Below are 24,548 nucleotides of genomic sequence, written 5' to 3' on the forward strand. Positions count from 1 at the left end.
AACAACATGTTATAGTACTGCAACAACACCAACAACATGTTATAGTACTGCAACAACAACATGTTATAGTACTGCAACAACAACATGTTATAGTACTGCAACAACAACAACAACATGTTATAGTACTGCAACAACAACAACAACAACATGTTATAGTACTGCAACAACAACAACAACATGTTATAGTACTGCAACAACAACAACAACAACATGTTATAGTACTGCAACAACAACAACATGTTATAGTACTGCAACAACAACAACATGTTATAGTACTGCAACAACAACAACATGTTATAGTACTGCAACAACAACAACAACAACATGTTATAGTACTGCAACAACAACACCAACAACATGTTATAGTACTGCAACAACAACGACAACAACATGTTATAGTACTGCAACAACAACAACATGTTATAGTACTGCAACAACAACAACAACAACATGTTATAGTACTGCAGCAACAACATGTTATAGTACTGCAACAACAACATGTTATAGTACTGCAACAACAACAACAACAACATGTTATAGTACTGCAACAACAACATGTTATAGTACTGCAACAACAACGACAACAACATGTTATAGTACTGCAACAACAACAACAACAACAACATGTTATAGTACTGCAACAACAACAACATGTTATAGTACTGCAACAACAACAACATGTTATAGTACTGCAACAACAACGACAACAACATGTTATAGTACTGCAACAACAACAACAACAACATGTTATAGTACTGCAACAACAACAACAACAACATGTTATAGTACTGCAACAACAACAACAACATGTTATAGTACTGCAACAACAACAACAACATGTTATAGTACTGCAACAACAACAACAACATGTTATAGTACTGCAGCAACAACAACAACATGTTATAGTACTGCAACAACAACAACAACATGTTATAGTACTGCAACAACAACAACAACATGTTATAGTACTGCAGCAACAACAACAACAACATGTTATAGTACTGCAACAACAACAACATGTTATAGTACTGCAACAACAACAACATGTTATAGTACTGCAACAACAACAACATGTTATAGTACTGCAACAACAACAACAACATGTTATAGTACTGCAACAACAACAACAACAACAACATGTTATAGTACTGCAACAACAACATGTTATAGTACTGCAACAACAACAACAACAACATGTTATAGTACTGCAACAACAACAACATGTTATAGTACTGCAACAACAACGACAACAACATGTTATAGTACTGCAACAACAACAACAACAACATGTTATAGTACTGCAACAACAACAACATGTTATAGTACTGCAACAACAACAACATGTTATAGTACTGCAACAACAACAACATGTTATAGTACTGCAACAACAACAACATGTTATAGTACTGCAACAACAACAACATGTTATAGTACTGCAACAACAACAACATGTTATAGTACTGCAACAACAACATGTTATAGAACTGCAACAACAACAACAACATGTTATAGTACTGCAACAACAACAACAACATGTTATAGTACTGCAACAACAACAACAACAACATGTTATAGTACTGCAACAACAACAACATGTTATAGTACTGCAACAACAACAACATGTTATAGTACTGCAACAACAACAACAACAACATGTTATAGTACTGCAACAACAACAACATGTTATAGTACTGCAACAACAACAACAACAACATGTTATAGTACTGCAACAACAACAACAACATGTTATAGTACTGCAACAACAACAACAACAACATGTTATAGTACTGCAACAACAACAACAACAACAACAACATGTTATAGTACTGCAACAACAACAACATGTTATAGTACTGCAGCAACAACATGTTATAGTACTGCAACAACAACAACATGTTATAGTACTGCAACAACACCAACAACAACATGTTATAGTACTGCAACAACAACAACATGTTATAGTACTGCAACAACAACGACAACAACATGTTATAGTACTGCAACAACAACGACAACAACATGTTATAGTACTGCAACAACAACAACAACAACATGTTATAGTACTGCAACAACAACAACATGTTATAGTACTGCAGCAACAACATGTTATAGTACTGCAACAACAACAACAACATGTTATAGTACTGCAACAACAACAACAACATGTTATAGTACTGCAACAACAACAACAACATGTTATAGTACTGCAACAACAACAACAACAACATGTTATAGTACTGCAACAACAACAACAACAACATGTTATAGTACTGCAACAACAACAACAACATGTTATAGTACTGCAACAACAACAACAACAACATGTTATAGTACTGCAACAACAACAACATGTTATAGTACTGCAACAACAACAACAACAACATGTTATAGTACTGCAGCAACAACAACAACATGTTATAGTACTGCAACAACAACAACAACAACATGTTATAGTACTGCAACAACAACAACAACATGTTATAGTACTGCAACAACAACATGTTATAGTACTGCAACAACAACAACAACAACATGTTATAGTACTGCAACAACAACAACAACAACATGTTATAGTACTGCAACAACAACAACAACATGTTATAGTACTGCAACAACAACAACAACAACATGTTATAGTACTGCAACAACAACAACATGTTATAGTACTGCAACAACAACAACAACAACATGTTATAGTACTGCAGCAACAACAACAACATGTTATAGTACTGCAACAACAACAACAACAACATGTTATAGTACTGCAACAACAACAACATGTTATAGTACTGCAACAACAACAACATGTTATAGTACTGCAGCAACAACAACAACAACATGTTATAGTACTGCAACAACAACAACAACAACATGTTATAGTACTGCAACAACAACAACAACAACATGTTATAGTACTGCAACAACAACAACAACAACATGTTATAGTACTGCAACAACAACAACAACATGTTATAGTACTGCAACAACAACAACAACATGTTATAGTACTGCAACAACAACAACAACAACATGTTATAGTACTGCAACAACAACAACAACATGTTATAGTACTGCAACAACAACAACAACAACATGTTATAGTACTGCAACAACAACAACATGTTATAGTACTGCAACAACAACATGTTATAGAACTGCAACAACAACAACAACAACATGTTATAGTACTGCAACAACAACAACAACATGTTATAGTACTGCAGCAACAACATGTTATAGTACTGCAACAACAACAACAACAACATGTTATAGTACTGCAACAACAACAACAACATGTTATAGTACTGCAACAACAACAACATGTTATAGTACTGCAACAACAACAACATGTTATAGTACTGCAACAACAACAACATGTTATAGTACTGCAACAACAACATGTTATAGTACTGCAACAACAACGACAACAACATGTTATAGTACTGCAACAACAACAACATGTTATAGTACTGCAACAACAACAACATGTTATAGTACTGCAGCAACAACAACATGTTATAGTACTGCAACAGCAACAACATGTTATAGTACTGCAACAACAACAACAACAACATGTTATAGTACTGCAACAACAACATGTTATAGTACTGCAACAACAACAACATGTTATAGTACTGCAACAACAACAACATGTTATAGTACTGCAACAACAACAACAACATGTTATAGTACTGCAACAACAACATGTTATAGTACTGCAACAACAACAACAACAACATGTTATAGTACTGCAACAACAACAACAACAACATGTTATAGTACTGCAACAACAACAACAACATGTTATAGTACTGCAACAACAACAACATGTTATAGTACTGCAACAACAACAACAACAACATGTTATAGTACTGCAACAACAACAACAACAACAACATGTTATAGTACTGCAACAACAACATGTTATAGTACTGCAACAACAACAACATGTTATAGTACTGCAACAACAACAACATGTTATAGTACTGCAACAACAACATGTTATAGTACTGCAACAACAACAACAACAACAACAACAACAACATGTTATAGTACTGCAACAACAACAACAACAACAACATGTTATAGTACTGCAACAACAACATGTTATAGTACTGCAACAACAACAACATGTTATAGTACTGCAACAACAACATGTTATAGTACTGCAACAACAACATGTTATAGTACTGCAACAACAACATGTTATAGTACTGCAACAACAACATGTTATAGTACTGCAGCAACAACATGTTATAGTACTGCAACAACAACAACATGTTATAGTACTGCAACAACAACGACAACAACATGTTATAGTACTGCAACAACAACAACAACAACAACATGTTATAGTACTGCAACAACAACAACAACAACAACATGTTATAGTACTGCAACAACAACAACAACAACAACATGTTATAGTACTGCAACAACAACATGTTATAGTACTGCAACAACAACATGTTATAGTACTGCAGCAACAACATGTTATAGTACTGCAACAACAACAACATGTTATAGTACTGCAACAACAACAACAACAACATGTTATAGTACTGCAACAACAACAACATGTTATAGTACTGCAACAACAACAACAACAACATGTTATAGTACTGCAACAACAACAACAACAACATGTTATAGTACTGCAACAACAACAACAACATGTTATAGTACTGCAACAACAACAACAACAACATGTTATAGTACTGCAACAACAACAACATGTTATAGTACTGCAACAACAACAACAACAACATGTTATAGTACTGCAGCAACAACAACAACATGTTATAGTACTGCAACAACAACAACAACAACATGTTATAGTACTGCAACAACAACAACATGTTATAGTACTGCAACAACAACAACATGTTATAGTACTGCAGCAACAACAACAACAACATGTTATAGTACTGCAACAACAACAACAACAACATGTTATAGTACTGCAACAACAACAACAACAACATGTTATAGTACTGCAACAACAACAACAACAACATGTTATAGTACTGCAACAACAACAACAACATGTTATAGTACTGCAACAACAACAACAACATGTTATAGTACTGCAACAACAACAACAACAACATGTTATAGTACTGCAACAACAACAACAACATGTTATAGTACTGCAACAACAACAACAACAACATGTTATAGTACTGCAACAACAACAACATGTTATAGTACTGCAACAACAACATGTTATAGAACTGCAACAACAACAACAACAACATGTTATAGTACTGCAACAACAACAACAACATGTTATAGTACTGCAGCAACAACATGTTATAGTACTGCAACAACAACAACAACAACATGTTATAGTACTGCAACAACAACAACAACATGTTATAGTACTGCAACAACAACAACATGTTATAGTACTGCAACAACAACAACATGTTATAGTACTGCAACAACAACAACATGTTATAGTACTGCAACAACAACATGTTATAGTACTGCAACAACAACGACAACAACATGTTATAGTACTGCAACAACAACAACATGTTATAGTACTGCAACAACAACAACATGTTATAGTACTGCAGCAACAACAACATGTTATAGTACTGCAACAGCAACAACATGTTATAGTACTGCAACAACAACAACAACAACATGTTATAGTACTGCAACAACAACATGTTATAGTACTGCAACAACAACAACATGTTATAGTACTGCAACAACAACAACATGTTATAGTACTGCAACAACAACAACAACATGTTATAGTACTGCAACAACAACATGTTATAGTACTGCAACAACAACAACAACAACATGTTATAGTACTGCAACAACAACAACAACAACATGTTATAGTACTGCAACAACAACAACAACATGTTATAGTACTGCAACAACAACAACATGTTATAGTACTGCAACAACAACAACAACAACATGTTATAGTACTGCAACAACAACAACAACAACAACATGTTATAGTACTGCAACAACAACATGTTATAGTACTGCAACAACAACAACATGTTATAGTACTGCAACAACAACAACATGTTATAGTACTGCAACAACAACATGTTATAGTACTGCAACAACAACAACAACAACAACAACAACAACAACATGTTATAGTACTGCAACAACAACAACAACAACAACATGTTATAGTACTGCAACAACAACATGTTATAGTACTGCAACAACAACAACATGTTATAGTACTGCAACAACAACATGTTATAGTACTGCAACAACAACATGTTATAGTACTGCAACAACAACATGTTATAGTACTGCAACAACAACATGTTATAGTACTGCAGCAACAACATGTTATAGTACTGCAACAACAACAACATGTTATAGTACTGCAACAACAACGACAACAACATGTTATAGTACTGCAACAACAACAACAACAACAACATGTTATAGTACTGCAACAACAACAACAACAACAACATGTTATAGTACTGCAACAACAACAACAACAACAACATGTTATAGTACTGCAACAACAACATGTTATAGTACTGCAACAACAACATGTTATAGTACTGCAGCAACAACATGTTATAGTACTGCAACAACAACAACATGTTATAGTACTGCAACAACAACAACAACAACATGTTATAGTACTGCAACAACAACAACATGTTATAGTACTGCAACAACAACAACAACAACATGTTATAGTACTGCAACAACAACAACAACAACATGTTATAGTACTGCAACAACAACAACAACAACATGTTATAGTACTGCAACAACAACAACAACAACATGTTATAGTACTGCAACAACAACAACAACATGTTATAGTACTGCAACAACAACAACAACATGTTATAGTACTGCAGCAACAACATGTTATAGTACTGCAACAACAACATGTTATAGTACTGCAACAACAACATGTTATAGTACTGCAACAACAACATGTTATAGTACTGCAACAACAACAACAACATGTTATAGTACTGCAACAACAACAACATGTTATAGTACTGCAACAACAACAACATGTTATAGTACTGCAACAACAACAACAACATGTTATAGTACTGCAACAACAACATGTTATAGTACTGCAATAACAACAACATGTTATAGTACTGCAACAACAACAACAACAACATGTTATAGTACTGCAACAACAACATGTTATAGTACTGCAACAACAACAACATGTTATAGTACTGCAACAACAACAACATGTTATAGTACTGCAACAACAACAACATGTTATAGTACTGCAACAACAACAACAACATGTTATAGTACTGCAACAACAACATGTTATAGTACTGCAACAACAATGTGTTATAGTACTGCAACAACAACATGTTATAGTACTGCAACAACAACATGTTATAGTACTGCAACAACAACAACAACATGTTATAGTACTGCAACAACAACAACATGTTATAGTACTGCAACAACAACAACATGTTATAGTACTGCAACAACAACGACAACAACATGTTATAGTACTGCAACAACAACAACAACAACAACATGTTATAGTACTGCAACAACAACGACAACAACATGTTATAGTACTGCAACAACAACAACATGTTATAGTACTGCAACAACAACAACATGTTATAGTACTGCAACAACAACAACATGTTATAGTACTGCAACAACAACAACATGTTATAGTACTGCAACAACAACAACAACATGTTATAGTACTGCAACAACAACATGTTATAGTACTGCAACAACAACAACAACAACATGTTATAGTACTGCAACAACAACAACAACAACATGTTATAGTACTGCAACAACAACAACAACATGTTATAGTACTGCAACAACAACAACATGTTATAGTACTGCAACAACAACAACAACAACAACATGTTATAGTACTGCAACAACAACAACAACAACAACATGTTATAGTACTGCAACAACAACATGTTATAGTACTGCAACAACAACATGTTATAGTACTGCAACAACAACAACATGTTATAGTACTGCAACAACAACAACATGTTATAGTACTGCAACAACAACAACAACAACATGTTATAGTACTGCAGCAACAACAACAACATGTTATAGTACTGCAACAACAACAACAACAACATGTTATAGTACTGCAACAACAACAACATGTTATAGTACTGCAACAACAACAACATGTTATAGTACTGCAGCAACAACAACAACAACATGTTATAGTACTGCAACAACAACAACAACAACATGTTATAGTACTGCAACAACAACAACAACAACATGTTATAGTACTGCAACAACAACAACAACAACATGTTATAGTACTGCAACAACAACAACAACATGTTATAGTACTGCAACAACAACAACAACATGTTATAGTACTGCAACAACAACAACAACAACATGTTATAGTACTGCAACAACAACAACAACATGTTATAGTACTGCAACAACAACAACAACAACATGTTATAGTACTGCAACAACAACAACATGTTATAGTACTGCAACAACAACATGTTATAGAACTGCAACAACAACAACAACAACATGTTATAGTACTGCAACAACAACAACAACATGTTATAGTACTGCAGCAACAACATGTTATAGTACTGCAACAACAACAACAACAACATGTTATAGTACTGCAACAACAACAACAACATGTTATAGTACTGCAACAACAACAACATGTTATAGTACTGCAACAACAACAACATGTTATAGTACTGCAACAACAACAACATGTTATAGTACTGCAACAACAACATGTTATAGTACTGCAACAACAACGACAACAACATGTTATAGTACTGCAACAACAACAACATGTTATAGTACTGCAACAACAACAACATGTTATAGTACTGCAGCAACAACAACATGTTATAGTACTGCAACAGCAACAACATGTTATAGTACTGCAACAACAACAACAACAACATGTTATAGTACTGCAACAACAACATGTTATAGTACTGCAACAACAACAACATGTTATAGTACTGCAACAACAACAACATGTTATAGTACTGCAACAACAACAACAACATGTTATAGTACTGCAACAACAACATGTTATAGTACTGCAACAACAACAACAACAACATGTTATAGTACTGCAACAACAACAACAACAACATGTTATAGTACTGCAACAACAACAACAACATGTTATAGTACTGCAACAACAACAACATGTTATAGTACTGCAACAACAACAACAACAACATGTTATAGTACTGCAACAACAACAACAACAACAACATGTTATAGTACTGCAACAACAACATGTTATAGTACTGCAACAACAACAACATGTTATAGTACTGCAACAACAACAACATGTTATAGTACTGCAACAACAACATGTTATAGTACTGCAACAACAACAACAACAACAACAACAACAACATGTTATAGTACTGCAACAACAACAACAACAACAACATGTTATAGTACTGCAACAACAACATGTTATAGTACTGCAACAACAACAACATGTTATAGTACTGCAACAACAACATGTTATAGTACTGCAACAACAACATGTTATAGTACTGCAACAACAACATGTTATAGTACTGCAACAACAACATGTTATAGTACTGCAGCAACAACATGTTATAGTACTGCAACAACAACAACATGTTATAGTACTGCAACAACAACGACAACAACATGTTATAGTACTGCAACAACAACAACAACAACAACATGTTATAGTACTGCAACAACAACAACAACAACAACATGTTATAGTACTGCAACAACAACAACAACAACAACATGTTATAGTACTGCAACAACAACATGTTATAGTACTGCAACAACAACATGTTATAGTACTGCAGCAACAACATGTTATAGTACTGCAACAACAACAACATGTTATAGTACTGCAACAACAACAACAACAACATGTTATAGTACTGCAACAACAACAACATGTTATAGTACTGCAACAACAACAACAACAACATGTTATAGTACTGCAACAACAACAACAACAACATGTTATAGTACTGCAACAACAACAACAACAACATGTTATAGTACTGCAACAACAACAACAACAACATGTTATAGTACTGCAACAACAACAACAACATGTTATAGTACTGCAACAACAACAACAACATGTTATAGTACTGCAGCAACAACATGTTATAGTACTGCAACAACAACATGTTATAGTACTGCAACAACAACATGTTATAGTACTGCAACAACAACATGTTATAGTACTGCAACAACAACAACAACAACATGTTATAGTACTGCAACAACAACAACATGTTATAGTACTGCAACAACAACAACATGTTATAGTACTGCAACAACAACAACAACATGTTATAGTACTGCAACAACAACATGTTATAGTACTGCAATAACAACAACATGTTATAGTACTGCAACAACAACAACAACAACATGTTATAGTACTGCAACAACAACATGTTATAGTACTGCAACAACAACAACATGTTATAGTACTGCAACAACAACAACATGTTATAGTACTGCAACAACAACAACATGTTATAGTACTGCAACAACAACAACAACATGTTATAGTACTGCAACAACAACATGTTATAGTACTGCAACAACAATGTGTTATAGTACTGCAACAACAACATGTTATAGTACTGCAACAACAACATGTTATAGTACTGCAACAACAACAACAACATGTTATAGTACTGCAACAACAACAACATGTTATAGTACTGCAACAACAACAACATGTTATAGTACTGCAACAACAACGACAACAACATGTTATAGTACTGCAACAACAACAACAACAACAACATGTTATAGTACTGCAACAACAACGACAACAACATGTTATAGTACTGCAACAACAACAACATGTTATAGTACTGCAACAACAACAACATGTTATAGTACTGCAACAACAACAACATGTTATAGTACTGCAACAACAACAACATGTTATAGTACTGCAACAACAACAACAACATGTTATAGTACTGCAACAACAACATGTTATAGTACTGCAACAACAACAACAACAACATGTTATAGTACTGCAACAACAACAACAACAACATGTTATAGTACTGCAACAACAACAACAACATGTTATAGTACTGCAACAACAACAACATGTTATAGTACTGCAACAACAACAACAACAACAACATGTTATAGTACTGCAACAACAACAACAACAACAACATGTTATAGTACTGCAACAACAACATGTTATAGTACTGCAACAACAACATGTTATAGTACTGCAACAACAACAACATGTTATAGTACTGCAACAACAACAACATGTTATAGTACTGCAACAACAACAACAACAACATGTTATAGTACTGCAACAACAACAACAACATGTTATAGTACTGCAACAACAACATGTTATAGTACTGCAACAACAACAACAACAACATGTTATAGTACTGCAACAACAACATGTTATAGTACTGCAACAACAACATGTTATAGTACTGCAACAACAACATGTTATAGTACTGCAACAACAACAACAACAACAACAACAACATGTTATAGTACTGCAACAACAACATGTTATAGTACTGCAACAACAACATGTTATAGTACTGCAACAACAACATGTTATAGTACTGCAACAACAACATGTTATAGTACTGCAACAACAACATGTTATAGTACTGCAGCAACAACATGTTATAGTACTGCAACAACAACAACATGTTATAGTACTGCAACAACAACGACAACAACATGTTATAGTACTGCAACAACAACAACAACAACATGTTATAGTACTGCAACAACAACAACAACAACAACATGTTATAGTACTGCAACAACAACAACAACAACAACAACAACATGTTATAGTACTGCAACAACAACAACAACAACAACATGTTATAGTACTGCAACAACAACAACATGTTATAGTACTGCAACAACAACAACATGTTATAGTACTGCAACAACAACAACATGTTATAGTACTGCAACAACAACAACATGTTATAGTACTGCAACAACAACATGTTATAGTACTGCAACAACAACATGTTATAGTACTGCAGCAACAACATGTTATAGTACTGCAACAACAACAACATGTTATAGTACTGCAACAACAACAACAACAACATGTTATAGTACTGCAACAACAACAACATGTTATAGTACTGCAACAACAACAACAACAACATGTTATAGTACTGCAACAACAACAACAACAACATGTTATAGTACTGCAACAACAACAACAACAACATGTTATAGTACTGCAACAACAACAACAACAACATGTTATAGTACTGCAACAACAACAACAACATGTTATAGTACTGCAACAACAACAACAACATGTTATAGTACTGCAGCAACAACATGTTATAGTACTGCAACAACAACATGTTATAGTACTGCAACAACAACATGTTATAGTACTGCAACAACAACATGTTATAGTACTGCAACAACAACAACAACAACATGTTATAGTACTGCAACAACAACAACATGTTATAGTACTGCAACAACAACAACATGTTATAGTACTGCAACAACAACAACAACATGTTATAGTACTGCAACAACAACATGTTATAGTACTGCAACAACAACAACATGTTATAGTACTGCAACAACAACAACATGTTATAGTACTGCAACAACAACGACAACAACATGTTATAGTACTGCAACAACAACAACAACAACATGTTATAGTACTGCAACAACAACAACATGTTATAGTACTGCAGCAACAACATGTTATAGTACTGCAACAACAACATGTTATAGTACTGCAACAACAACAACAACAACATGTTATAGTACTGCAACAACAACATGTTATAGTACTGCAACAACAACAACATGTTATAGTACTGCAACAACAATGTGTTATAGTACTGCAACAACAACATGTTATAGTACTGCAACAACAACATGTTATAGTACTGCAACAACAACATGTTATAGTACTGCAACAACAACAACAACATGTTATAGTACTGCAACAACAACGACAACAACATGTTATAGTACTGCAACAACAACAACAACAACAACATGTTATAGTACTGCAACAACAACAACAACAACAACAACAACATGTTATAGTACTGCAACAACAACAACAACAACAACATGTTATAGTACTGCAACAACAACATGTTATAGTACTGCAACAACAACATGTTATAGTACTGCAGCAACAACATGTTATAGTACTGCAACAACAACAACATGTTATAGTACTGCAACAACAACAACAACAACATGTTATAGTACTGCAACAACAACAACAACATGTTATAGTACTGCAACAACAACAACAACATGTTATAGTACTGCAGCAACAACATGTTATAGTACTGCAACAACAACATGTTATAGTACTGCAACAACAACATGTTATAGTACTGCAACAACAACATGTTATAGTACTGCAACAACAACATGTTATAGTACTGCAACAACAACATGTTATAGTACTGCAACAACAACAACAACATGTTATAGTACTGCAACAACAACAACAACAACATGTTATAGTACTGCAACAACAACATGTTATAGTACTGCAACAACAACAACATGTTATAGTACTGCAACAACAACAACAACATGTTATAGTACTGCAACAACAACAACAACAACATGTTATAGTACTGCAACAACAACAACAACATGTTATAGTACTGCAACAACAACAACATGTTATAGTACTGCAACAACAACGACAACAACATGTTATAGTACTGCAACAACAACAACATGTTATAGTACTGCAACAACAACAACATGTTATAGTACTGCAACAACAACAACAACAACATGTTATAGTACTGCAACAACAACAACATGTTATAGTACTGCAACAACAACAACAACATGTTATAGTACTGCAACAACAACAACATGTTATAGTACTGCAACAACAACAACAACATGTTATAGTACTGCAACAACAACATGTTATAGTACTGCAACAACAACAACATGTTATAGTACTGCAACAACAACATGTTATAGTACTGCAACAACAACAACAACAACATGTTATAGTACTGCAACAACAACAACATGTTATAGTACTGCAACAACAACAACAACAACATGTTATAGTACTGCAACAACAACAACAACAACATGTTATAGTACTGCAACAACAACAACATGTTATAGTACTGCAACAACAACAACATGTTATAGTACTGCAACAACAACAACATGTTATAGTACTGCAACAACAACAACAACAACATGTTATAGTACTGCAACAACAACAACAACATGTTATAGTACTGCAACAACAACAACAACATGTTATAGTACTGCAACAACAACAACATGTTATAGTACTGCAACAACAACAACAACAACATGTTATAGTACTGCAACAACAACAACAACAACATGTTATAGTACTGCAACAACAACAACATGTTATAGTACTGCAACAACAACAACAACATGTTATAGTACTGCAGCAACAACAACAACAACATGTTATAGTACTGCAACAACAACAACAACAACAACATGTTATAGTACTGCAACAACAACAACAACAACATGTTATAGTACTGCAACAACAACAACAACAACAACATGTTATAGTACTGCAACAACAACAACATGTTATAGTACTGCAACAACAACAACAACAACATGTTATAGTACTGCAACAACAACAACAACAACAACATGTTATAGTACTGCAACAACAACAACATGTTATAGTACTGCAACAACAACAACAACATGTTATAGTACTGCAGCAACAACAACAACAACATGTTATAGTACTGCAACAACAACAACAACAACAACATGTTATAGTACTGCAACAACAACAACAACAACATGTTATAGTACTGCAACAACAACAACATGTTATAGTACTGCAACAACAACAACAACAACATGTTATAGTACTGCAACAACAACAACAACATGTTATAGTACTGCAACAACAACAACAACATGTTATAGTACTGCAGCAACAACAACATGTTATAGTACTGCAACAACAACAACATGTTATAGTACTGCAACAACAACAACATGTTATAGTACTGCAACAACAACAACAACAACAACATGTTATAGTACTGCAGCAACAACAACATGTTATAGTACTGCAACAACAACATGTTATAGTACTGCAACAACAACAACATGTTATAGTACTGCAACAACAACATGTTATAGTACTGCAACAACAACAACAACAACATGTTATAGTACTGCAACAACAACAACATGTTATAGTACTGCAACAACAACATGTTATAGTACTGCAACAACAACAACATGTTATAGTACTGCAACAACAACAACATGTTATAGTACTGCAACAACAACAACATGTTATAGTACTGCAACAACAACAACAACATGTTATAGTACTGCAACAACAACATGTTATAGTACTGCAACAACAATGTGTTATAGTACTGCAACAACAACATGTTATAGTACTGCAACAACAACATGTTATAGTACTGCAACAACAACAACAACATGTTATAGTACTGCAACAACAACAACATGTTATAGTACTGCAACAACAACAACATGTTATAGTACTGCAACAACAACGACAACAACATGTTATAGTACTGCAACAACAACAACAACAACAACATGTTATAGTACTGCAACAACAACGACAACAACATGTTATAGTACTGCAACAACAACAACATGTTATAGTACTGCAACAACAACAACATGTTATAGTACTGCAACAACAACAACATGTTATAGTACTGCAACAACAACAACATGTTATAGTACTGCAACAACAACAACAACATGTTATAGTACTGCAACAACAACATGTTATAGTACTGCAACAACAACAACAACAACATGTTATAGTACTGCAACAACAACAACAACAACATGTTATAGTACTGCAACAACAACAACAACATGTTATAGTACTGCAACAACAACAACATGTTATAGTACTGCAACAACAACAACAACAACAACATGTTATAGTACTGCAACAACAACAACAACAACAACATGTTATAGTACTGCAACAACAACATGTTATAGTACTGCAACAACAACATGTTATAGTACTGCAACAACAACAACATGTTATAGTACTGCAACAACAACAACATGTTATAGTACTGCAACAACAACAACAACAACATGTTATAGTACTGCAACAACAACAACAACATGTTATAGTACTGCAACAACAACATGTTATAGTACTGCAACAACAACAACAACAACATGTTATAGTACTGCAACAACAACATGTTATAGTACTGCAACAACAACATGTTATAGTACTGCAACAACAACATGTTATAGTACTGCAACAACAACAACAACAACAACAACAACATGTTATAGTACTGCAACAACAACATGTTATAGTACTGCAACAACAACATGTTATAGTACTGCAACAACAACATGTTATAGTACTGCAACAACAACATGTTATAGTACTGCAACAACAACATGTTATAGTACTGCAGCAACAACATGTTATAGTACTGCAACAACAACAACATGTTATAGTACTGCAACAACAACGACAACAACATGTTATAGTACTGCAACAACAACAACAACAACATGTTATAGTACTGCAACAACAACAACAACAACAACATGTTATAGTACTGCAACAACAACAACAACAACAACAACAACATGTTATAGTACTGCAACAACAACAACAACAACAACATGTTATAGTACTGCAACAACAACAACATGTTATAGTACTGCAACAACAACAACATGTTATAGTACTGCAACAACAACAACATGTTATAGTACTGCAACAACAACAACATGTTATAGTACTGCAACAACAACATGTTATAGTACTGCAACAACAACATGTTATAGTACTGCAGCAACAACATGTTATAGTACTGCAACAACAACAACATGTTATAGTACTGCAACAACAACAACAACAACATGTTATAGTACTGCAACAACAACAACATGTTATAGTACTGCAACAACAACAACAACAACATGTTATAGTACTGCAACAACAACAACAACAACATGTTATAGTACTGCAACAACAACAACAACAACATGTTATAGTACTGCAACAACAACAACAACAACATGTTATAGTACTGCAACAACAACAACAACATGTTATAGTACTGCAACAACAACAACAACATGTTATAGTACTGCAGCAACAACATGTTATAGTACTGCAACAACAACATGTTATAGTACTGCAACAACAACATGTTATAGTACTGCAACAACAACATGTTATAGTACTGCAACAACAACAACAACAACATGTTATAGTACTGCAACAACAACAACATGTTATAGTACTGCAACAACAACAACATGTTATAGTACTGCAACAACAACAACAACATGTTATAGTACTGCAACAACAACATGTTATAGTACTGCAACAACAACAACATGTTATAGTACTGCAACAACAACAACATGTTATAGTACTGCAACAACAACGACAACAACATGTTATAGTACTGCAACAACAACAACAACAACATGTTATAGTACTGCAACAACAACAACATGTTATAGTACTGCAGCAACAACATGTTATAGTACTGCAACAACAACATGTTATAGTACTGCAACAACAACAACAACAACATGTTATAGTACTGCAACAACAACATGTTATAGTACTGCAACAACAACAACATGTTATAGTACTGCAACAACAATGTGTTATAGTACTGCAACAACAACATGTTATAGTACTGCAACAACAACATGTTATAGTACTGCAACAACAACATGTTATAGTACTGCAACAACAACAACAACATGTTATAGTACTGCAACAACAACGACAACAACATGTTATAGTACTGCAACAACAACAACAACAACAACATGTTATAGTACTGCAACAACAACAACAACAACAACAACAACATGTTATAGTACTGCAACAACAACAACAACAACAACATGTTATAGTACTGCAACAACAACATGTTATAGTACTGCAACAACAACATGTTATAGTACTGCAGCAACAACATGTTATAGTACTGCAACAACAACAACATGTTATAGTACTGCAACAACAACAACAACAACATGTTATAGTACTGCAACAACAACAACAACATGTTATAGTACTGCAACAACAACAACAACATGTTATAGTACTGCAGCAACAACATGTTATAGTACTGCAACAACAACATGTTATAGTACTGCAACAACAACATGTTATAGTACTGCAACAACAACATGTTATAGTACTGCAACAACAACATGTTATAGTACTGCAACAACAACATGTTATAGTACTGCAACAACAACAACAACATGTTATAGTACTGCAACAACAACAACAACAACATGTTATAGTACTGCAACAACAACATGTTATAGTACTGCAACAACAACAACATGTTATAGTACTGCAACAACAACAACAACATGTTATAGTACTGCAACAACAACAACAACAACATGTTATAGTACTGCAACAACAACAACAACATGTTATAGTACTGCAACAACAACAACATGTTATAGTACTGCAACAACAACGACAACAACATGTTATAGTACTGCAACAACAACAACATGTTATAGTACTGCAACAACAACAACATGTTATAGTACTGCAACAACAACAACAACAACATGTTATAGTACTGCAACAACAACAACATGTTATAGTACTGCAACAACAACAACAACATGTTATAGTACTGCAACAACAACAACATGTTATAGTACTGCAACAACAACAACAACATGTTATAGTACTGCAACAACAACATGTTATAGTACTGCAACAACAACAACATGTTATAGTACTGCAACAACAACATGTTATAGTACTGCAACAACAACAACAACAACATGTTATAGTACTGCAACAACAACAACATGTTATAGTACTGCAACAACAACAACAACAACATGTTATAGTACTGCAACAACAACAACAACAACATGTTATAGTACTGCAACAACAACAACATGTTATAGTACTGCAACAACAACAACATGTTATAGTACTGCAACAACAACAACATGTTATAGTACTGCAACAACAACAACAACAACATGTTATAGTACTGCAACAACAACAACAACATGTTATAGTACTGCAACAACAACAACAACATGTTATAGTACTGCAACAACAACAACATGTTATAGTACTGCAACAACAACAACAACAACATGTTATAGTACTGCAACAACAACAACAACAACAACATGTTATAGTACTGCAACAACAACAACATGTTATAGTACTGCAGCAACAACAACAACAACATGTTATAGTACTGCAACAACAACAACAACATGTTATAGTACTGCAACAACAACAACAACAACATGTTATAGTACTGCAACAACAACAACAACAACATGTTATAGTACTGCAACAACAACAACAACAACAACATGTTATAGTACTGCAACAACAACAACATGTTATAGTACTGCAACAACAACAACAACAACATGTTATAGTACTGCAACAACAACAACAACAACAACATGTTATAGTACTGCAACAACAACAACATGTTATAGTACTGCAACAACAACAACAACATGTTATAGTACTGCAGCAACAACAACAACAACATGTTATAGTACTGCAACAACAACAACAACAACAACATGTTATAGTACTGCAACAACAACAACAACAACATGTTATAGTACTGCAACAACAACAACATGTTATAGTACTGCAACAACAACAACAACAACATGTTATAGTACTGCAACAACAACAACAACATGTTATAGTACTGCAACAACAACAACAACATGTTATAGTACTGCAGCAACAACAACATGTTATAGTACTGCAACAACAACAACATGTTATAGTACTGCAACAACAACAACATGTTATAGTACTGCAACAACAACAACAACAACAACATGTTATAGTACTGCAGCAACAACAACATGTTATAGTACTGCAACAACAACATGTTATAGTACTGCAACAACAACAACATGTTATAGTACTGCAACAACAACATGTTATAGTACTGCAACAACAACAACAACAACATGTTATAGTACTGCAACAACAACAACATGTTATAGTACTGCAACAACAACAACAACATGTTATAGTACTGCAACAACAACATGTTATAGTACTGCAACAACAACATGTTATAGTACTGCAACAACAACATGTTATAGTACTGCAACAACAACAACATGTTATAGTACTGCAACAACAACATGTTATAGTACTGCAACAACAACATGTTATAGTACTGCAACAACACCAACAACATGTTATAGTACTGCAACAACAACACCAACAACATGTTATAGTACTGCAACAACAACAACAACAACATGTTATAGTACTGCAACAACAACAACAACAACATGTTATAGTACTGCAACAACAACATGTTATAGTACTGCAACAACAACAACAACAACATGTTATAGTACTGCAACAACAACAACAACAACATGTTATAGTACTGCAACAACAACAACAACAACATGTTATAGTACTGCAGCAACAACAACAACAACATGTTATAGTACTGCAACAACAACAACAACAACATGTTATAGTACTGCAGCAACAACATGTTATAGTACTGCAACAACAACATGTTATAGTACTGCAACAACAACGACAACAACATGTTATAGTACTGCAACAACAACAACATGTTATAGTACTGCAACAACAACAACAACAACATGTTATAGTACTGCAACAACAACATGTTATAGTACTGCAACAACAACATGTTATAGTACTGCAACAACAATGTGTATACTGTATACTGTATGTGTATACTGTATACTGTATGTGTATACTGTATACTGTATGTGTATACTGTATACTGTATGTGTATACTGTATGTGTATACTGTATACAGTATGTGTATACTGTATACTGTATGTGTATACTGTATGTGTATACTGTATACTGTATACTGTATACTGTATGTGTATACTGTATGTGTATATTGTATACTGTATGTGTATACTGTATACTGTATGTGTATATTGTATACTGTATGTGTATATTGTATACTGTATGTGTATACTGTATGTGTATACTGTATACTGTATGTGTATACTGTATACTGTATACTGTATACTGTATACTGTATGTGTATACTGTATACTGTATGTGTATACTGTATACTGTATGTGTATACTGTATACTGTATGTGTATACTGTATACTGTATGTGTATACTGTATACTGTATGTGTATACTGTATGTGTATATTGTATACTGTATGTGTATACTGTATGTGTATATTGTATACTGTATGTGTATACTGTATACTGTATGCGTATACTGTATACTGTATGTGTATACTGTATGTGTATACTGTATGTGTATACTGTATGTGTATACTGTATACTGTATGTGTATACTGTATACTGTATGTGTATACTGTATGTGTATATTGTATACTGTATGTGTATACTGTATGTGTATACTGTATGTGTATATTGTATACTGTATGTGTATACTGTATACTGTATGTGTATACTGTATACTGTATGTGTATATTGTATACTGTATGTGTATACTGTATGTGTATACTGTATACTGTATGTGTATAGTACTCACCCCTATAGTTGAGGCCATGTAGTCAGAGCAGATCTCAGCAAAGTCCCGTCCCATCACTCCATAGTACAGACCATAGAACAGCATGACAACACCCACATCCATGGAGTCCTCAGCCTTGATCCTACAACACAACCATGGAGTCCTCAGCCTTGATCCTACAACACAACCATGGAGTCCTCAGCCTTGATCCTACAACACAACCATTGAGTCCTCAGCCTTGATCCTACAACACATCCATGGAGCCCTCAGCCTTGATCCTACAACACATCCATTTAGCCCTCAGCCTTGATCCTACAACACAACACATCCATATAGTCCTCAGCCTTGATCCTACAACACATCCATAGAGCCCTCAGCCTTGATCCTACAACACATCCATAGAGTCCTCAGCCTTGATCCTACAACACAACACAACCATAGGGTCCTCAGCCTTGATCCTACAACACATCCATAGAGTCCTCAGCCTTGATCCTACAACACATCCATATAGTCCTCAGCCTTGATCCTACAACACAACCATAGAGTCCTCAGCCTTGATCATACAACACAACCATAGAGTCCTCAGCCTTGATCATACAACACAACCATAGAGTCCTCAGCCTTGATCCTACAACACATCCATATAGTCCTCAGCCTTGATCCTACAACACAACCATAGAGTCCTCAGCCTTGATCATACAACACATCCATGGAGTCCTCAGCCTTGATCCTACAACACAACCATAGAGTCCTCAGCCTTGATCCTACAACACAACCATGGAGCCCTCAGCCTTGATCCTACAACACAACCATAGAGTCCTCAGCCTTGATCCTACAACACAACCACGGAGTCCTCAGCCTTGATCCTACAACACATCCATAGAGCCCTCAGCCTTGATCCTACAACACAACACATCCATATAGTCCTCAGCCTTGATCCTACAACACATCCATGGAGTCCTCAGCCTTGATCCTACAACACAACCATGGAGTCCTCAGCCTTGATCCTACAACACAACCATGGAGTCCTCAGCCTTGATCCTACAACACAACACAACCATTGAGTCCTAAGCCTTGATCCTACAACACAACCATAGAGTCCTCAGCCTTGATCCTACAACACATCCATGGAGTCCTCAGCCTTGATCCTACAACACAACCATGGAGTCCTCAGCCTTGATCCTACAACACAACCATGGAGTCCTCAGCCTTGATCCTACAACACAACCATGGAGTCCTCAGCCTTGATCCTACAACACAACCATGGAGTCCTCAGCCTTGATCCTACAACACAACCATGGAGTCCTCAGCCTTGATCCTACAACACATCCATAGAGTCCTCAGCCTTGATCCTACAACACATCCATAGAGTCCTCAGCCTTGATCCTACAACACATCCATAGGGCCCTCAGCCTTGATCCTATAACACATCCACGGAGTCCTCAGCCTTGATCCTACAACACAACCATAGAGTCCTCAGCCTTGATCATACAACACAACCATAGAGTCCTCAGCCTTGATCCTACAACACATCCATATAGTCCTCAGCCTTGATCCTACAACACAACCATAGAGTCCTCAGCCTTGATCATACAACACATCCATGGAGTCCTCAGCCTTGATCCTACAACACAACCATAGAGTCCTCAGCCTTGATCCTACAACACAACCATGGAGCCCTCAGCCTTGATCCTACAACACAACCATAGAGTCCTCAGCCTTGATCCTACAACACAACCACGGAGTCCTCAGCCTTGATCCTACAACACATCCATAGAGCCCTCAGCCTTGATCCTACAACACAACACATCCATATAGTCCTCAGCCTTGATCCTACAACACATCCATGGAGTCCTCAGCCTTGATCCTACAACACAACCATGGAGTCCTCAGCCTTGATCCTACAACACAACCATGGAGTCCTCAGCCTTGATCCTACAACACAACACAACCATTGAGTCCTAAGCCTTGATCCTACAACACAACCATAGAGTCCTCAGCCTTGATCCTACAACACATCCATGGAGTCCTCAGCCTTGATCCTACAACACAACCATAGAGTCCTCAGCCTTGATCCTACAACACAACCATGGAGTCCTCAGCCTTGATCCTACAACACAACCATGGAGTCCTCAGCCTTGATCCTACAACACAACCATGGAGTCCTCAGCCTTGATCCTACAACACAACCATGGAGTCCTCAGCCTTGATCCTATAACACAACCATATATCCCTCAGCCTTGATCCTATAACACATCCACAGAGTCCTCAGCCTTGATCCTATAACACATCCACGGAGCCCGCAGCCTTGATCCTACAACACATCCATAGAGTCCTCAGCCTTGATCCTACAACACATCCATAGAGTCCTCAGCCTTGATCCTACAACACATCCATAGAGTCCTCAGCCTTGATCCTACAACACATCCATATAGTCCTCAGCCTTGATCCTACAACACATCCATAGAGTCCTCAGCCTTGATCCTACAACACATCCATAGAGTCCTCAGCCTTGATCCTACAACACATCCATAGAGTCCTCAGCCTTGATCCTACAACACATCCATAGAGTCCTCAGCCTTGATCCTACAACACATCCATAGAGTCCTCAGTCTTGATCCTACAACACATCCATAGGGCCCTCAGCCTTGATCCTATAACACATCCACGGAGCCCTCAGCCTTGATCCTACAACACAACGTTAACAGGTTTTGATCCAAAATGGCAGCCATAGGGCTCTGGTCACTATTTAGGGAATAGTGTGGGTCAGGTGTCGTTTCGGATGCACGTCAAATCAAGTTTATTTAACGTTTTTTGTCTGTGTGTGTGTGTGTGTGTGTGTGTGTGTGTGTGTGTGTGTGTGTGTGTGTGTGTGTGTGTGTGTGTGTGTGTGTGTGTGTATGTTAGTACTGAGCGATTAAATCGAAATGTCGGTCATTTTTTTGTTT

General features: G+C 35.2%; 1 protein-coding gene across 3 annotated transcripts in view; it reads right to left on the minus strand.

Moving 5' to 3' along the window:
* rnf175 (ring finger protein 175) overlaps positions 1-24,548 on the minus strand; it is a 55,250-nt gene that overhangs the window by 11,436 nt on the left and 19,266 nt on the right. For all 3 annotated transcript variants that reach the window (XM_055939117.1, XM_055939115.1, XM_055939116.1), the window contains exon 6: positions 21,622-21,742. In XM_055939117.1, the coding sequence (XP_055795092.1) occupies positions 21,622-21,742 (121 nt within the window). The remainder of the gene's footprint in view (positions 1-21,621; positions 21,743-24,548) is intronic.

Source organism: Salvelinus fontinalis, chromosome 11 (genome assembly GCF_029448725.1).
Source record: "Salvelinus fontinalis isolate EN_2023a chromosome 11, ASM2944872v1, whole genome shotgun sequence".
Classification (NCBI taxonomy): Eukaryota; Metazoa; Chordata; class Actinopteri; order Salmoniformes; family Salmonidae; genus Salvelinus; species Salvelinus fontinalis.